The following is a 12,884-nucleotide window of genomic DNA, read 5'->3' as shown; positions in this document are numbered from 1 at the left end:
CTGTAGCTGACATCAGTAAGGTGTGTGTCCTTTCCCTTCCATGGGACCAGAGATCAATCGTCCTCGGCCTTGCGCACAGTTTACTCCCAAGCCTTTGAAAAGATGTTACGTAAACCGGGTCCCTCCTTTCAAGGGGGCGGTAATGTCTATCGGGTGAAAATTGCCCCACTTTTGGAGTTTTTTTTTGTAGATTTTCACTAGGTGAAACGTGACAGAAATGTTCTGTTATATAGCACAGCTTGGAAAGGTGAAAACATGCACAGTTAATACCAGTGTTTCTTAATTTGTAAAAGAAGGAATGGCGGTGCCCAACGCGCTACTCGGAAGCCAGCAGCCGACTGTATTAAACGCAGAGCACCGAATGCCAAGGCTGCGCAGTCCGGAATCCACCTTAGACCTACTTCATCCACTGGCAGACACCCCGGCTCCTTCGACGTACTCCTTCGTTTCCTTGCTTTCGCACTTGGCGATGGATTTCTGTCTTTCTTTTCCTACTTTCCCAATTGTGCGTCCTCTTCTTGCTCTTGGGAAATGTGTGATTACGAAAAATACTGGCTCAAATCAAGCATTGGCTCATACATTATTCCCATTCCAAGGACCACTTGGAATTGAGCCATTAATCTAGGAAAAAATATGGCACTGACACATAGATGTTGCAGAGGGCAAGTCGAAGGAATTTTAAAAATGTATCTAGCTATGAAGAGGTTACCTGAGTCAAGGACTTCTACTAGAATTCTACCCAAACGTTCCTTGTTTTAAATTTGGCCCGGGAATTCTAAATTACGCACAGTGGATGGGTGAGTAATGGTTCTGTTATAATTGTGTCTTTTCCTGCCTACTTTCAATGTGCTGTAGACCACAAACCCAGGATTGCTACTAAGGAGCAAGGTCATTTCACAGAGCCAATACTTCTGACCTTGACAAGCTGGTGCTATGGTTAAATAAAGGATCAGACTGATTTACAGGTAAATTAGGCAGTGCAGGATGGGCTGATCTGGCAGACTAGTGTGGGGGGCAAATTCTTTTGCTGTTTCTGGGCCTGTTTAATGGTCTGCTGGGCTGTGTTTTTACTGTTAATTTCCTTTAAAACCAACATTGCCTGCAGCAAGCCCAAGTCATTGCAGTCTTCCATAAAGTACAAAACTCTTCTACAGTGTGTCCTTACAAGTTCAAAACTGCCCCTGTTTGTAAAAATATGCCAATTTTTAGGTCTCGGACTACCAGACAGCGCAGCTTAAGACACCTTGGGGACTCTAAGAAAGTTCACCTATGAATGCATTCTGCCCATTGATTATCATTGGCTTTGTGGTTAGTAAATCACATTTTATGGCTTTCTATTTGCTGGCTTTATTTGCTTTAGGCAGGGTGTCTTTGTCCCTTCTGTTGCCTAAACCGTGTTTACTGTATTCCTCCACAAACTCACCTTCTGTAAATAGGCCTTTAAATCTTGTTCTTATCTTGTCCCATTTGCTGTGGGTTCTAAGACAGAGATCAAACATCAAGCTGTGTCTTCTGAGGAAGCTTGGTATTTACTTTATGTTCACTTACTTCAAAGTAGGAGTGTTCATAGGAAAGAGGCATGCATATTACTGCTCATGGAGCCCACTCGTGCCCCTTTTATGCGCTATTTATTAGGCTTTAAGATAACCCTAAAATAGTGCATCACGTAACATGCGGATGGCAGATTTTTATTTTAGTTAGATAGGTAAGTCGGTTACTGCTTTGAACACAGAGATCCTTTTGTTACTTGCAGTTAATAGATTATAATACTTTTAATGTGATGCTCAACACAAAAACAATGAACATAAATCACAACTTCATTTCACCCATCTACATATTTCTCTTCTGTCCCTTGACTCACCTCACCCCTCCCCACTTTCTCATGCTTTTACAAAGTCCTAACTTCCATTCAGTCAGCAAGTCTACTTGTTCCAGGACAGTAATTTCACACCTTCGTGCTTTTATGCACAAGTTGTAACATTAACTTTCCTGTTACTTGTAAACAAACAGATACCACAATCTTAAAGCCACTCTAAGAATCCCTCCTCCACACCCCCACAGATCTAAGCATCCCCAAGACCCTCACTATGTCTACTTATATTTCACCACACGCTCTAACAACAGTTACACTGCATCCTCCATGCCCTTTTACCATGGACAACAATTAAAAATATATTCTCTTGCAGGCCCTGTCTTTCACTTATGAAATCATATAAGCAACACAAACAGGCCTCTCACTTTTTATTACTTTTCCAGCCCTAGCCTATACAACATTACTTGGTGCGCCTTAATAACATTACATGTACTGCATGCAGTAACACTTTACACCAAAAATAGGATCAATATACAGTAATAATTTGTTGTTCCACAAAAGAATACAGCTACATACTTAATTAATACCATTACAACTCAGGATACACTACTTCTGCCATGGAGTACTTTTTTCATTAAAATAGATTTGACCTACTTGTGTTATCCCCACTAACCTATGCCAGTGTGTTCTTTCAAAAGAACAACAAATACTCATCAGTAATATTTCATAATACTTTAGCAGGAGTCTCTTTCTCTCCTTTCTACATTTTGCACACACACTTATATGTCACTCTTTCTATTTGTGCAACAGGTGCAGTTGAACAAGGACAATTTGGCATCAAGGACATATTGAGAATAAATTACTGCTTCCATTTGAATTTTTTTACAGGACACAAGGATATCATTTACTCTATTTCTATACCAATGTACTCTGTGCCACTGCTCCCTGCACCGCTTTACTCTACTCCACTGCACTCTACAACACTCTACTCTGCAACACTGTACTCTCTGACACTGAAATCTCCACCGCTCTACTCTGTGCCACTCCATTCTGCTCCACTGCACTCTATGCCACTGGACCACTCTACTCTTTGACACTCTATGCCACTGCAGTTTACACCACTCTAATCTACTGTACAACACTGCACTCTATGCCACTTCACTCTATACCACTTTACACCTCTCTAATCTACTCTGTACCACTGTACTCTAAGCCAATGCACTATACTTTACTACACACCACTGCACTCTTCACCACTGCACTCTACACCACTCCAGTCTATGCCATTCCACTCTACCATACACCATTCCACTCTGTGTCAATGCACTCTACACCACAACTCAATGCCACTCCATTACACTCTACCGTGCAGCACTTCACTCTACCCAACTTCACTCTTCCCTGAATCAATCTACTACACCACTGTATTCTATTCCACTCTACTCTATGCTGCACTACTCTACTACACCACTCTTCTCTACACCACTGTGCTCTACTCCAGTGTACTCTACACCACTGCACTCTAGTCAATGTACTCTACACCACTCTACTCGAAAGCAATGAACTCTATGCCACTGCACTCTGTGCCAACTACTCTCCACCACTGCACTCTACTCTGCTTTAGTCTACTATGCAACACTTTATGCCACTGCACTCAAGCCACTGCACTCTACACCACTCTACACCTTTACACTCTATGTCACTGCACTCTATGCCACTCTATTCCGCTCTGCTCCACTGTACCGTATGCCACTGCTCTTTACAGCACACAACTGTGCAACACTGCACAGCACTGCAGTCTACGCCAGTGCCGTCTACGTCATTGCACTCTACATCACTGCACTCTAAGACACTTTATTCTGCAGGGCTGCACAGTCTGTCACTGAACATATGCTACTCTGCACAACTGCACTGTATGCCATTGCACTCTACTCTGCAACACTCACCTCCATGCAAATGCACTGTATGCCACTACACTTTACGCCACTGTAATTTACTCTGCACTCCATGCCACTGCACTCTACTTGACTCTATGCTACCCATCTCCAGTCTATCCTGCACCCCTCCACTTTACTCTGCACAACTTCACTCTACTCTGAAACAATCTACTGTGTGCCACTGCACTTTACACCACTCCACTGTACGCCACTCTTCTCCACAGTGCACCACTCTACCGCATGCCATTCCACTCTATGCCATTTCACTGTACACCACCCCACTCTACTCTGCACCACTATTCTACACCACTCTACTTACTCTACACCACTGCACTCATCGCCAATGCACTCTACAACACTTTACTCAAAACCAATACCCTGCAATACAGTGCAGTCTATGCCAACCTACTCTGCAACACTGTACTTTATGCCACCGTACTCTAGGCTACTCTATTCCAAGTTATACCACTCCACAACACTATATGCCACTCCACCCTATGACACTCTACTCCACTCTGAAAGGAAAGAGTACAGTAGGAAGGAGGAGTGGGCATCGGGAAAATGGAAAAGGACTTTTGGCCAGAGGTCCTAGGTGAGCGTAGAATTAGATGGGTGAGAAGTGTCTGAGAAGCATGTGTCTCCTGTCACTAAATATTCCAGAGGGGAAGAAGTTGCAATGGTGTGTAGGGTTCAATTTGAGGGTTGGGATGTGAGTGTTGAAAATAGGCATTGCAAGCATTGCTGAGACAGAGGCATTGCAGTTACATATCAGGAGGCACAGGTCAATGCACCTGTTCTGCAGAGGTGTGGGTTTCAGAGCAGTGGACGAGTCAAGGCAGTGGGAGATCACATGAAGAAATATGGAGAACTAGGGATATTTAGCGTGGCTGAGCTTTTTGGGTGCTTGGAGGGGTGTCCCACCAGACGTGTAAAAGGCTAATCTATACATGTTTGGAGATGACGCGTCAACTAGTTGAAGATTGTCAGGTCTGTGTCAGGGCACACACTGATAGGAGACCCCACAGAATGTTTCGAATCCTAAAGTGGTGGTAGTGAGACAAATGGATGGGTTTCAAGTCAGGTTAGGCAATCTTCATCATGCAACGTCAATGATCTATGCCTTTCCTGAAAGGCACTCCAGCATTCTTATATTTGTTGATGCACTCACAAAATGTATAGGTTCCAGTGCATGACTGATTGTGTCTGAAAGCTCAAGTTCATCTGAGGTAATGAGTATCTCCTAATCACAAATGTGTCTTTCCTAGGCTCACATGAGACTAGGGCATTGCCTTGCTGACTGTCCTTTTTTATCTTTTCTTTAGATAGTGGCGGGATATGCTTTCACAGCGAGGAGCAGCCAAGAAGTCAGTATGCAGCCGGGGCAGCCTGTCACAGTGCTGGAACCACATGATAAAAAGGGAAGCACTGAGTGGAGCCTAGTGGAGGTGAATGGACAAAGGGGATATGTGCCTTCCAGTTTTCTAGTAACTGTTCCCATCCATCAGCCGGGTATCTGGCCTGGTCCCGGTGTGTCATAGTCACCACAGAACACATATTGGGGATTTCAACCATCTAGATTAAAACAAAAAGAAGGAACCTAATTTATCTACTTGCCAGTCTCCATGAAGATAAACATGATACAGAAACCTAGGGAGAAAATCAGAGAGATAGGAAATGACAAACTACAGTAGAAGGCACTAATGAGGACTGCAATTCTCTGCATCAAAACAATCTTGAATAAACCTGACCCTGGGTGTCCTGCTGGAACAGTGAATTATGACAACTAATTTAGAAATTGCTGCTTGGTGCACGAGAACAAATTATGAACCTATTATATTGTGTGACAACCTATGAAAATGCACTTTGACCCCACTATACTAGATGGTGGTCCATGTGAACTGACTGTAACTGCTGTAGGGGGCAGCAGCATATTTCAGTAGACACTAAACCCCTGAAAGTGGTGAAACTCTATGAGAAGTCACCACAACTTACTTCATGGGATGAAGACCCACGAGACCTGAATGTGCCTTGCCTGTTTGTGAGGACAACACTTGGAAACTGACTGTAAGCTACTTTGTTTGAGGAAGCTCCTGAAAATGATTGCCTTGCTATGGAACAACGACTGTGATTCAACTGTATGAGAAGACGCCCTATGACATTTAAGAGCCTACCACGTGGAGCAGTGACTGATTGCCTTGGCTGTTCTGCATGGATCAATGGTGCACCAAGACATCTATTACCAAACTGTATGGTATGGCAATCCAGGAGAACCCCTATCACTCTAATAGTTCAGAAGATTGAAGTGATTTTACCATATCAGCTCTATGAGGGGACAGCACATAGGAACAGACTGAAGTGGAATGATCTATTTGAACTGACAACAAATTCCTAAATCTGACAATGGTCTGTTAAAATAAATCATGGCTTACGCTAGGCAAAGGCAAGCCAGGCACTGAGAGAAGTCATTTCCTAATGTCCACACAGTGTGAAGAACGGTGGACAAGGAAGAAACAACTTGAAGCTGTATGTACTTCAAGAAATATGTGCGTGTGCAGGGTATATGGTTGTCTGCTATACTGTGAATGGAATATGGTATATATAAACAAATGGATTTGAAATTGTACATCTACAAAAGGCTAGTTATTATTGTTCTATCTTTGCAGGCATGAGTTTTCATTGTGAATGGTGTGTATGTGAGTGCCTCTTTAAATGCAGTGTGTGCATACAGTATGCTAGTGTTTTGAACAAGCTTCGCTGTGAATATTTCCAAATACGTACACATTTTGCATTTGTTACACATTTTGCATTTGTTAGCTTGGTTTCTATTCAGAATTTACTACAGATACATTTGAAAATTTTGGAAGAATGATTACGGATGTGGTGCAATCCCTTACTACCCACTGGATACCAACTTAGAGAAGAACTGCTATTACAAATAAGTAATTACTTTCAGGATTTATTATGTAGACCACTGGGTTAGTATAGTGTGATAAGTTGAATAGAAATCATTGCAAATTGTCATTTATGCAATTGGAAATGTCCTCAGTTCCCAATCACAGTATCCCTACAAAGTATTTACCTTGAATTAAGCTAGAAAAGTGGCCCTAAAAGGTTCTGGCGGATTTACCTGTTACATATGGCAGTTTTGGTCAAATCAGACTCTACATAGTAGTGAAGTTGTTCCCAGAAGCTTGTATAGTAGTTTTATATATTTCCACCAAGTAAGTGAGCTCAGTTAATGCAGTTGATGCTTCTTTTTAAGTGGTGAACTTAGGGTCTATAGATATTAGTCCCAATTTACAAAGTTTTTTGTGACTCACTCTTGTAGTTCTCCCTCTTACTCCTGCTTTTCACAAATAAGATGGAAATGCTATTGGCATACTCCTGGAATGTAATAGCAAGCCAGAAATACTGCAACAATAAGCCACAACTACTCATAGAAATTTTGGTGAATGGGGCCTATTGTCTTCCTTGTAAAATCATAAAATTTATCAACATTCATTCGTTTGACTGCATCCCAGGTTAACAATCAGTCGCTCTGCACGGCAACTTGTAACCGTGCCCCCTCTCGTACTGCGCTTCACAATAAACATTTTTTTCTGTTCAGTTTTCTTTCTGAGGCTAACACTGTACATTCTGTTCTCTAAAAGTTAATTGAAACGTTACTCAAATTACATGATAAATCAACCTGACAGAATGGAAAACATTTTTCAGAAAAAGGCTATCAAAACAGATATGCTTCAGTCTCAAAGGGGGAAGATCACAAAAGAGAATGAATATCTGCAAATTGATAATAAAGTAGCTCAGCATTCACTGGGCAGTAAAAATACATTTGTGATGGTTTTGGCACAAATTCCAAAATAAGGAACTCAAATCACCCTATTCTCTTATTTTTATGTTAACTCCGTGCTCCTCTTAGTTATAGAACTGAATGATTTTATGAGATACCTATATCTCAAGAGGACGTGCAGAAGATTAACAAACGAAGTGAGTTACTGAGTTCCTGTTGAACCAAATTACCTATTTTGGGATTATTGACTTTCAGTGACTCTGGCCTACAATGTCCTGCTTTGCTGCAGTTATTGTGCTTGTGACGCTTGACCATGGTATGCCTGCCTAATATTGAAATGTGACCCAGAAACAGAACAAAGCTAGACACAAACATCAGACTAGAGACCTCCTTGGTAAGATCACCTCCATTCCTAATGGCATCAAACAGCCCTTTTTTCATTATGCTTTATTCTAATAAGAAGCACTACCAGCCGCCAAAGTTAGAAGTTGTATTACCTACTTAGAATTATGGGGCCTGAGGAAGAGTACCGGAAGTGATAAGTACTTTTCATGATGGAAACAGTAAACAGTCTAAGCAATTGAGATTAGTTCTCGACCCACTATTCACTGTTGAAAAACATTGTATGAAGAGAAAGAAGAAAAGGCTTTGAGGTCCTTTACTCTCCTCAGAGATGTAATTGTCTCCTGAAAAGTAGTCTTGAATGATGAGCGTGTTTAGCTCAATGAGAACCACATTTAGGTACAAATCAAGGCTGAGACAGCCGCCTTCTGGGATAAGACTGTGATTGCTACACAATTAGTCTTGATAAAAGAAGCCAGCTGTATGCAGGATGAAAGCTGGTCGAGCTATGTCAAGGAGGTTATTGAGAGCCTAGAACTTCCTGGCTGGAACATAAGCAGCACGTAGGCGATGGAGGTAACTATTCTACCTGAGAATTGATTCTTGGGCCTACTTAGTACCCATTTAGATAGGCCTTCCAGAGAACTTTGAGGTAAAGAATAACATAAAGAGCAGCAGGTGTCAGTTTCAGCAACGTTACTACAAGGTGGTGTCTACTTTTTCGTTATAAGGAACCAAACTCGCCTATTAGCAAACCTTATGGCCCAGTTGTCAGACTTTGCCAAAGGTACATATGAACTTTAGTTTATCAGAGACCCTTGTAGGAGTTAAAGTAGATTGAGGAAGTTGTTACCATTTTTCCTGCAAAGGCCGTTGAAAAAAAGGAAAGGGAAAAATACTATTGTCCTTGGGCACAACTGGAATGATTTCCAAAATCTCCTGATGGTTCTCAAGGAAATTGAAATCAAAATTAAAGAACACAACCATTCTATACTAAGCCCAGAATTCACTGGTTGGAAGGTACCTTCTTCTATTCCAAAATGTCTTTCCTCTAAATGCAGGGTGAGAAGAGAAGATCTTCACCTAAGCACTTACCAATGCTGACCTGAAGAGTGCCAAAACTCAAGATGTGTTAGTGTTTGTCCTCTTACAAAATGTTCTGTGGGAAGCTGCTGAGGTTGTCTTTGGGGTAGCACAGAAGTAACCACCCAGGATTACTAAAATGTCTTAGGCTACTGATTCCAACTTCTCTTTCTACCATTTTACAATTCAGAAAGAGGTAAACCTACCCAACAGTCACCCAGGAGTCTTGAACTCGGTAAGGAGAGAACCTATGTCAGTTGACATTCTACAGTCCTCTGGCTGGTATCAAGGTGCATTTAGTACACACTCCACAATGCCTCCTTCCTCAGTGGTACCTCGAGGCCCAGTACTTTGGCCAACATTGGACAAAGAGTCAAAAGGATTCAAGAGATACTTGGCAGTTGCGATGTCGCCTTCAACAAACTTGAAGTCAGATAAATGCAAATCTGCACCTGTGGTGCTGGTGGGCCACAGGGTTTGTTTCCATTGAGCTATGACTAGTTGAGAATGAGTCACCTGTATCTGGAAGCTCCCAACTGAGTATGTGCTTCTGCCCGTGATAGGCAACGCTGAGTCCCTCGTACAGTGGTTGCAGCGGTGACTATTGTATTCTCTGCTTGTGGACTGCATAGACGTAAATACAGCTTTGTCAGCACTACTGTTTCACAGCACTGATTTTATTAGCTCTGTCACCAGCGTTTGTCACCGTCGACCCAGAGTTGCTCTGCAGCCTCAGATCTGCAATGCAAATCTGCATAAAAGGCACCTTCCTCCAATGACAGTGACTGTTGCTGTTCCTTATAAATAGAAGCCAGCTTCGGAATATGCTCTTATTGATGGGCAGGGGTATATCCTGTAGCCTAGCACAGAAATATTCTCTATCATTTTGGTATTTCATGGCATTCTTTACCAGCATTCGCTGACTGATGTCACTCAGTGCACAGATTCTCCTTTCACACGATGGGTGACATTCGCATTTTAAACCAACTGGAGGCAATCGAGAGCCCTGTAACCTCACCTCTAACAGCCATCTGCTAGGAGTCGATGTCTTGATCCTCATAAATCCTCCTTACAATGAGTCCATCCAAAACAGAGTTGTTGAATGTTGGAGCCAATCCCAAATTCGGAATTGGTGGCCTCAGTCCCTCCTCAAAGCAGCACTACAGCAAACCCACCCCCTTGTGTGGGCATAGGGTATGTGATAGAGAAGCACCAGCCATCAGTCCTTATAAGCCCTGTTGTTAGCATATATGTCTGTTAAGAGTTGCCCATTGCTTAAAATCACCTAGAGAGTGAATGTGTGAATGCAACGTAGCTTCTTATTAGGGCTACAGACGTGGACTCTTTTTGGATCTCCTTAAAGGCCTGCAGGAATGGGTCCAGTGCATTTAATCGCTGCTACGTTTCTTTTTCTTAGGATTAGAAAGCATGAATGAACACCCCCTTGATTAACATTCACTGGGGGTATTTGAGGCCCTTCTCTAACCTTCATAGCTTCCAAGGAGGGACCCTAGTACTGATCATGCTCCTGTCAGAAACCTGATATAAACCTCCAGCCAGGCGTTGTTCCGGGTCCCACTGTTTCAGCATACTGAAGTGTTAGGCAGGTTTTTCTCAGTCCTGAAGTCCACTCTTTGCAAATTCCTACACAATTCTATTTGTCTACTTAAAGAGCATTTGACATTTCTGAAAACAAGTGATGTGCTCGGTTACCCTAAGTTTACATGAGCAGGTGGCACACTGAGGCCTCTTTAATAATCATGTTAGTACCGTGTTTCTGCTTTACAAATCTCTTGTTTATTTCCATTGCTTTCCTCCTCTCAGATTCCCTTGCTTCTTCTGCCACAAAAGGATTCTACCGGTGTCTATCAACATGTCATAAAGCCTTTTTGAGAGACCCTTTTTGTGAGGTCTCAGTGTGGAGAAAGATTCTGTATTGAAGGAAATCGATGCAGCCAGGCTGCTGAGACCCCATTCAGCATCACAATCTGGTGATGATAATGTCTGATGTGGTGAAACAGCTGGATGAAGAGCCTGAGGTGATTGCGAAACTACATCCTGCCAATGAACAATGATCCAGTTTCATCACACCTGCCATATAGCCATAGCCTGCAAGGTCTTCTAGTAGTACAGAGGGACATAAGAACCCCAGAGAATGCATCTTGAGAACTGACAGCATAACAAATACTGTGGCACTGCTGCCACTAATTGCCACCAAAATGTAACCTTAGTGAACAGAGTACTGTTCTTCTTCTTGGTAACAGTTATTGCAAAACTCTCTATCCTGCATAAATACAGGTGTCACTGGAGTCACAGATTCTGACTACATTGAGAGGCTCAGAGTGGGCCCTCAGTGCTAGTTCTATTATGGATTTAACCTGGAAAGAGAAAATGCCAGAGGACCACGGCGAATGAGAGGCTTGCAAGCAGATAGTTACCCGAGACTGTCCGTTTCATAATTTGTTAGGAAGCTGAGATGGATACTAAATATGATCATACTAACTTGTAGAGACCAAGTGAAAATAACTGTGTCATACAGTTCATCAGTTGCGGTGTTGCGGTAGGTCAGTGTATGGTTAAGCTTGCTGGGTGGTCTGAGTGGTGCTGGACCCCCGAGTATCATTGTTGGAGTTCACAAGGAAAATTAACAATAACGAAGTCTTTTTTACATTTACTGTATATTCAAGTACAGACTGTCTTATGACAGGCAACTTTCTGTCACATAGTGCTGCTGATTCTCTTAACATTCAGAGCTGTGTTCACTGTTCCTTTCCTGCATGTTTCAAGTACTTGTCATTCTAGCTATTCACACTCTTGCTGGGGTAAGATAAAAGGAGAAGGCCGCTGCATTCCAGACGTTTTTTTAACACACACACATATATATATATATACATATATATACATATATATATATATATATATATCAAATCCAAAAGGTCCAGAAGAGGCGCGCTCACTTTTTGTCGGTGCCTACGCCAGGGAAGGACCTATTCCCATCAATAATCTTCACACCAGTTTGACAATTATGTCAAAGACGCGGCACTCACAGGATTGCATCAATCTTTTTTTAATGCATGAAAAGACCCCAAACAAACTGACACCAACGCGTTTTGACCTTCACGGTCTTGATCACGGATATATGTCTATATATTTTTTTTCCTACCAAATTAAAGCGCAGCACCCGAAAAGACTTTGGGGCATATTTATACTCCGTTTGTGCCGGAATTGCGTCGTTTTTTTTGACGCAATTCCGACGCAAAACTTACTCCATATTTATACTTTGGCGTTAGGCGCGTCTAGCGCCAAAGTCCATGGAGTTTGCGTCATTTTTTAGCATGGACACCTACTTTGCGTTAATGATATGCAAGGTAGGCGTTCCCGTCTAAAAAATTTACTCCGAGGCATGTGCGCCGTATTTACACTCCCGGGCAAAATTCACGCCCGGGAGTGGGCGGGTCAAAAAAAATGACATACGGCCGCTTTTGCGATGTTTTTTAGCGCCTGGAAAAGGCAGGCGTTAAGGGACCTGTGGGCTCTGAAGGAGCCCAGAGGTGCCCTCCCATGCCCCCAGGGACACCCCCTGTCACCCTTGCCCACCCCAGGAGGACACCCAAGGCTGGAGGGACCCATCCCAGGGACATTAAGGTAAGTTCAGGTAAGTCATTTTTTTTGGGGGGGGCATAGGGGGGCCTGATTTGTGCCCCCCTACATGCCACTATGCTCAATGACCATGCCCAGGGGACAGAAGTCCCCTGGGCATGGCCATTGGGCAAGGGGGCATGACTCCTGTCTTTGCTAAGACAGGAGTCATTTCTATGGGGGTTGGGAGTCGAAAAAAATGGCGCAAATCGGGTTGAGGCGAAAAATTTGCCTCAACCTGACTTGCCCCATTTTTTGGCGCCCAAGCTCCATATCCCCC

The 12,884-nt window shown here is 42.8% G+C and overlaps 1 protein-coding gene across 3 annotated transcripts in view; it reads left to right on the top strand.

The window, feature by feature from the left end:
* The window catches only part of ARHGEF37 (Rho guanine nucleotide exchange factor 37), a 280,710-nt gene extending 273,354 nt beyond the window's left edge, over nucleotides 1-7,356 (top strand). For all 3 annotated transcript variants that reach the window (XM_069244612.1, XM_069244613.1, XM_069244611.1), the window contains exon 13: nucleotides 5,073-7,356. In XM_069244612.1, the coding sequence (XP_069100713.1) occupies nucleotides 5,073-5,288 (216 nt within the window). In that variant the 3' untranslated portion in view covers nucleotides 5,289-7,356. The remainder of the gene's footprint in view (nucleotides 1-5,072) is intronic.
* The last annotated feature ends 5,528 nt before the right edge of the window (nucleotides 7,357-12,884 follow it).

Source organism: Pleurodeles waltl, chromosome 7 (genome assembly GCF_031143425.1).
Source record: "Pleurodeles waltl isolate 20211129_DDA chromosome 7, aPleWal1.hap1.20221129, whole genome shotgun sequence".
NCBI lineage: Eukaryota > Metazoa > Chordata > Amphibia > Caudata > Salamandridae > Pleurodeles > Pleurodeles waltl.
Note: the sequence above shows the minus strand (reverse complement) of the source record. Positions and strands in the feature narration are given on the sequence as shown.